This window comes from Ranitomeya imitator, chromosome 2 (genome assembly GCF_032444005.1).
Source record: "Ranitomeya imitator isolate aRanImi1 chromosome 2, aRanImi1.pri, whole genome shotgun sequence".
NCBI classification, from domain to species: Eukaryota; Metazoa; Chordata; class Amphibia; order Anura; family Dendrobatidae; genus Ranitomeya; species Ranitomeya imitator.
In genome coordinates this window covers 836,087,727-836,094,722 of record NC_091283.1, presented here as the reverse complement: position 1 = coordinate 836,094,722, position 6,996 = coordinate 836,087,727, and the positions used below count along the sequence as shown (strand labels likewise).

At 50.1% G+C, this 6,996-nt stretch overlaps 1 gene segment (V, D, J or C); it reads left to right on the top strand.

Annotated features, from left to right (window-relative positions):
- The first annotated feature begins 734 nt into the window (after window positions 1-734).
- On the top strand, window positions 735-6,763 carry LOC138666092 (T cell receptor beta variable 28-like). The segment is given in 2 exon segments: window positions 735-1,332; window positions 5,874-6,763. Coding segments are annotated over 2 exon segments (381 nt in total).
- Window positions 6,764-6,996: the final 233 nt, after the last annotated feature.

The window sequence follows — 6,996 nt, the reverse complement described above, 5'->3', positions numbered from 1 at the left end:
TAAGCTGGCAGAAGAGGTGTATGAAAGTGCGGTAGCATAGGAGCCACGAGGAAGTGAGCTGACGGAGGAGCTCTGAGAAAGTGAGCCAGCGGAGGCGCTGCCAGGAAGTGAGTTGATAGAGGATCTGCTTGGAAGTGAGCTGGCGGAGGAGCTGTGAGGAAGTGAGCCGGCAGAGGAGCTGCCTCGAAGTGAACCGGAGGAAGAGCTCTGAGGAAGTAAGGTGGCAGAGGAACTCCAAGGAAGTGAGCCAGCGGAGGAGCTGTGAGGAAGTGAGCCAGCGGAGGAGCTGTGAGGAAGTGAGCTCGCGGAGGAGCTGCCAGGAAGTGAGGTGGTGGATAAGCTGCAGCATCAGAACAGGTGAGGGGAGAGGTCAATGAAAGGTTTCTTTTTATTTTTTACCTCTTCTTCAGCCCTAAAAAGAATAAAGCAAAAGAGCCGCCATTTTGCTTGATTCAATCAAATCAAATTACAGAAAATGTAAGTTCTGAAAAATCTAAATTTTTTTGTGAAACTAGAAGCGAATTCTCCTTGAATCGATTCATTCATCTCTAGTGAAGGATTAAAAAATATAATAATTATTGAAGGCCTGTAGAATAAAGTTGCCATATACTGTACATGAGTTTTACTTTGCAACTTTTCGCTCTTCTCTACACATTTCAGTTTCAATTTCTGGCACGGTTTAATCCAGAGGATTCCATGTGAAATGCTGATCTTGTCGCCACCTGTGAGTCCGGCGTTGTGCCGCCATTTTCATTTTCCTGTTTTATTAAAAGAACAGAAAAATGGAAGAGTTGATGGATTTATCAAACTATGAAAACCAATATTTCCCGACTGACCTCATTGACTGTAGTGGGGTGAAAAATTATTGCTGCAGACTGTGTTATTTTTTTAAGGCTTTTTTTTTCTCCTGTTTTCGGCTAACTGTAGAAGAAAAAATGTTTGTGCCCTAATCGTCTTTACTTTGAAAGAAGAAGGAAGGGCGCCAACATAGAGAATCGGAGTTGAAACTGACGGACTCGCAGTAAGAGGAGGGGAAGAATGATTGATGTCTGGAAATTGCTGCTCACAACCTCAAATTTTGGTCCATGTAAAAATCATGACACAGGAACAGAAGGGGTTAAACAGAACAGGAAACGTAAAGTTACAATAATAGGAAGTGGCGACCACCAATCAGAGTGAAGAATCAGACACCAAAATCCTCAGCCCCGATCTTGTGAACGCGAATTGGGAATCTCTCCTTATATAAGTCCATACATTATACCGAGACGATCAATCACCTGGAGATGATGAGGATCCTACTCCTGCTTCTTTCTGCACTTACCCTTCATCCAAGTAAGTCATCGATAAATAGTGGTGTGAATAAAATATCACGTTCTCATTCTGGAGTCTGGTGCAGAAGTGGATGGATTGTCAGCTCCTGGAGTCCGGGAGATATAACTGCTGTGGATGGATTGTCAGCTCCTGGGGTCGGGGAGTTATAACTGCTGTGGATGGATTGTCAGCTCCTGGGGTCGGGGAGTTATAACTGCTGTGGATGGATTGTCATCTCCTGGGGTCAGGGAGATATAACTGCTGTGGATGGATTGTCAGCTCCTGTGGTCGGGGAGATATAACTGCTGTGGATGGATTGTCAGCTCCTGGAGTCCGGGAGATATAACTGCTGTGGATGGATTGTCAGCTCCTGTGGTCGGGGAGATATAACTGCTGTGGATGGATTGTCAGCTCCTGGGGTCAGGGAGATATAACTGCTGTGGATGGATTGTCAGCTCCTGGGGTCAGGGAGATATAACTGCTGTGGATGGATTGTCAGCTCCTGGGGTCAGGGAGATATAACTGCTGTGGATGGATTGTCAGCTCCTGGGGTCAGGGAGATATAACTGCTGTGGATGGATTGTCAGCTCCTGTGGTCAGGGAGATATAACTGCTGTGGATGGATTGTTAGCTCCTGTGGTCAGGGAGATATAACTGCTGTGGATGGATTGTCAGCTCCTGTGGTCGGAGAGATATAACTGCTGTGGATGGATTGTCAGCTCCTGGGGTCGGGGAGATATAACTGCTGTGGATGGATTGTCAGCTCCTGGGGTCGGGGAGATATAACTGCTGTGGATGGATTGTCAGCTCCTGTGGTCAGAGAGATATAACTGCTGTGGATGGATTGTCAGCTCCTGTGGTCGGAGAGATATAACTGCTGTGGATGGATTGTCAGCTCCTGTGGTCAGGGAGATATAACTGCTGTGGATGGATTGTCAGCTCCTGTGGTCGGAGAGATATAACTGCTGTGGATGGATTGTCAGCTCCTGGGGTCAGGGAGATATAACTGCTGTGGATGGATTGTCAGCTCCTGGGGTCCGGGAGATATAACGGCGGTGGATGGATTGTCAGCTCCTGGGGTCAGGGAGATATAACTGCTGTGGATGGATTGTCAGCTCCTGCGGTCAGGGAGATATAACTGCTGTGGATGGATTGTCATCTCCTGGGGTCGGGGACATATAACTGCTGTGGATGGATTGTCATCTCCTGGGGTCGGGGAGATACAACTGCTGTGCATGGATTGTCAGCTCCTTGGGTCGGGGAGATACAACTGCTGTGGATGGATTGTCATCTCCTGGGGTCGGGGAGATACAACTGCTGTGGATGGATTGTCAGCTCCTGGGGTAAGGGAGATATAACTGCTGTGGATGGATTGTCAGCTCCTGGGGTCAGGGGGATATAACTGCTGTGGATGGATTGTCAGCCCCTGGGGTCAGGAAGATATAACTGCTGTAGATGGATTGTCAGCTCCTGGGGTCGGGGAGATATATCTGCTGTGGATGGATTGTCATCTCCTGGGGTCAGGGAGATATAACTGCTGTGGATGGATTGTCAGCTCCTGGGGTCAGGGAGATATAACTACTGTGGATGGATTGTCAGCTCCTGGGGTCCAGGAGATATAACTGCTGTGGATGGATTGTCAGCCCCTGGGGTCAGGAAGATATAACTGCTGTAGATGGATTGTCAGCTCCTGGGGTCGGGGAGATATATCTGCTGTGGATGGATTGTCATCTCCTGGGGTCAGGGAGATATAACTGCTGTGGATGGATTGTCAGCTCCTAGGGTCGTGGAGATATAACTGCTGTAGATGGATTGTCAGCTCCTGGGGTCAGGGAGATATAGCTGCTGTAGATGGATTATCAGCTCCTGGGGTCAGGGAGATATAACTGCTGTGGATGGATTGTCAGCTCCTGGGGTCGGGGAGATATAACTGCTGTGGATGGATTGTCAGCTCCTGGGGTCGGGGAGATATAACTGTTGTAGATGGATTATCAGCTCCTGGGGTCGGGGAGATATAACTGTTGTAGATGGATTATCAGCTCCTGGGGTCGGGGAGATATAACTGTTGTGGATGGATTGTCAGCTCCTGGGGTCGGGGAGACATAACTGTTGTGGGTGGATTGTCAGCTCCTGTGGTCGGGGAGATATAACTGTTGTGGGTGGATTGTCAGCTCCTGTGGTCGGGGAGACATAACTGTTGTGGGTGGATTGTCAGCTCCTGTGGTCGGGGAGATATAACTGTTGTGGGTGGATTGTCAGCTCCTGGGGTCAGGGAGATATAACTGCTGTGGATGGATTGTCAGCTCCTGTGGTCGGGGAGATATAACTGCTGTGGATGGATTGTCAGCTCCTGGGGTCAGGGAGATATAACTGCTGTGGATGGATTGTCAGCTCCTGGGGTCAGGGAGATATAACTGCTGTAGATGGATTGTCATCTCCTGGGGTCAGGGAGGTATAACTGCTGTAGATGGATTGTCAGCTCCTGGGGTCAGGGAGATATAACTGCTGTGGATGGATTGTCAGCTCCTGGGGTCGGGGAGATATAACTGCTGTGGATGGATTGTCAGCTCCTGGGGTCGGGGAGATATAACTGCTGTGGATGGATTGTCAGCTCCTGGTGTCAGGGAGATATAACTGCTGTGGATGGATTGTCAGCTCCTGGGGTCGGGGAGATATAACTGCTGTAGATGGATTGTCAGCTCCTGGGGTTGGGGAGATATAACTGCTGTGGATGGATTGTCAGCTCCTGGGGTCGGGGAGATATAACTGCTGTGGATGGATTGTCAGCTCCTGTGGTCAGGGAGATATAACTGCTGTGGATGGATTGTCAGCTCCTGGGGTCGGGGAGATATAACTGCTGTGGATGGATTGTCATCTCCTGGGGTCGGGGAGATATAACTGCTGTGGATGGATTGTCAGCTCCTGGGGTCAGGGAGATATAACTTCTGTGGATGGATTGTCAGCTCCTGTGGTCGGGGAGATATAACTGCTGTAGATGGATTGTCATCTCCTGTGGTCGGGGAGATATAACTGCTGTGGATGGATTGTCAGCTCCTGGGGTCAGAAAGATAGAATTACTGTGGATTGATTGTCAGCTACTGGGGTCGGGGAGATATAACTGCTGTGGATGGATTGTCAGCTCCTGGGGTCAGAAAGATAGAAGTACTGTGGATGGATTGTCATCTCCTGGGGTCGGGGAGATATAACTGCTGTGGATGGATTGTCATCTCCTGGGGTCAGGGAGATATAACTGCTGTGGATGGATTGTCAGCTCCTGGGGTCAGGGAGATATAACTGCTGTGGATGGATTGTCAGCTCCTGGGGTCGGGGAGATATAACTGCTGTGGATGGATTGTCAGCTCCTGGGGTCGGGGAGATATAACTGCTGTGGATGGATTGTCAGCTCCTGGGGTCGGGGAGATAGAAGTACTGTGGATGGATTGTCAGCTCCTGGGTTCGGGGAGATAGAAGTACTGTGGATGGATTGTCATCTCCTGGGGTCGGGGAGATAGAACTACTGTGGATGGATTGTCAGCTCCTGGGGTCAGAAAGATAGAAGTACTGTGGATGGATTGTCAGCTTCTGGGGTCGGGGAGATAGAAGTACTGTGGATGGATTGTCATCTCCTGGGGTCGGGGAGATATAACTGCTGTGGATGGATTGTCATCTCCTGGGGTCGGGGAGATATAACTGCTGTGGATGGATTGTTAGCTCCTGGGGTCAGGGAGATATAACTGCTGTTGATGGATTGTCAGCTCCTGGGGTCGGGGAGATATAACTGCTGTGGATGGATTGTCAGCTACTGGGGTCAGGGAGATAGAAGTACTGTGGATGGATTGTCAGCTCCTGTGGTCGGGAGATAGAAGTACTGTGGATGGATTGTCAGCTCCTGTGGTCGGGGAGATATAACTCCTGTGGATGGATTGTCAGCTCCTGTGGTCAGGGAGATATAACTGCTGTGGATGGATTGTCAGCTCCTGGGGTCGGGGAGTTATAACTGCTGTGGATGGATTGTCATCTCCTGGGGTCAGGGAGATATAACTGCTGTGGATGGATTGTCAGCTCCTGGGGTCGGGGAGATATAACTTCTGTGGATGGATTGTCAGCTCCTGGGGTCGGGGAGTTATAACTGCTGTGGATGGATTGTCATCTCCTGGGGTCGGGGAGATATAACTGCTGTGGATGGATTGTCAGCTCCTGGGGTCAGGGAGTTATAACTGCTGTGGATGGATTGTCATCTCCTGGGGTCAGGGAGATATAACTGCTGTGGATGGATTGTCAGCTCCTGGGGTCGGGGAGATATAACTGCGGTGGATGGATTGTCAGCTCCTGGGGTCGGGGAGATAGAAGTACTGTGGATGGATTGTCATCTCCTGGGGTCAGGGAGATATAACTGCTGTGGATGGATTGTCAGCTCCTGGGGTCGGGGAGATATAACTGCTGTGGATGGATTGTCAGCTCCTGGGGTCGGGGAGATAGAAGTACTGTGGATGGATTGTCAGCTCCTGGGTTCAGTTTTGGCTGCTCCCCAGTTTATTCTCCTGTCCTTGTGTCCCTGCCAGGCTGCGGCGCGGTTCTCGTGGATCAGATGGAGAAGCTTCGGATAGTGAAGACTGGGGAGAAAGTGGAGCTGAGATGTAAGCAGGATGATGGCACTTACTACAACATGTTCTGGTATCAGCAGAAACCGGAGCAAGGACTGAAGCTCATGGTGCATTCCATAAACATGAAAAGTGAGGACATGGAGGCTGACTATAAGACGAGGTGGTCCCTACACAGGCCTACGGTCTACGAGTCCAACCTGACCCTAAAAGCCTCCGCCAAAGAGGATGGAGCCATGTATTTCTGTGCTGCCAGTATACACAGTCGAAGAGCGCTGAGCCCAGCGTGGTAATAACCTGGGTGTAATCCCCTCCTGGTCCTGCAGGGGGCGCTCCTCTGGTTCCTCATTAATATGTCTGTGTTCGGCACTGGCTGAGCGCACATCTGTGAGAGGGAATGCTGCTGAGTTGTGTAATGCGAGGAGGTGGAGGAGCGAACAATGGGCAGTAACGGGCAGCATAAATCAGGCACTGGCTGAATAATTGCAGTTGTATACGTTTTACTCTTTTAAGGAAGAAATGATATAAAGAGCCATCCGGGGACCGTGCTGATCAGGTGACCAATCCAAGGCAGGTTCCTGGCAGCTTCTCCCTGCGCCACTGCCCTAGACGTCATGTGTCTCCATGTGTGTGTGTACGGAGACCTGTCAGTGAAAGGGCCGAGATGGGGAGAAGCCGCTGGGCACCTGTCTTGGACTAGTTATTCCGATTAGTGTTGAGCATTCCGATACTGCAAGTATCGGGTATCGGCCGATACTTGCTGTATCAGAATTCCGATACCGAGATCCGATATTTTTGTGATATCGGGTATCGGTATCGGATCAATAGGGATGTGTAAAATAAAGAATTAAAATAAAAAATATTGATATGCTCACCTCTCCGGCGGCCCCTGGACTTCACGCTGCTAACCGGGAGGCTTCTTTGTTTAAAAAGCGCGCCTTTCGGACCTGGGAATGACGTCCCGGGTTCTGATTGGTCGCGTGCCGTCCATGTGACCGGCACGCGACCAATCAGAAGCCGCGACGTCATTCGCAGGTCCTCAATTCCTAGAATTAGCAGTTTTGTGAATGAGAATGACGTCGCG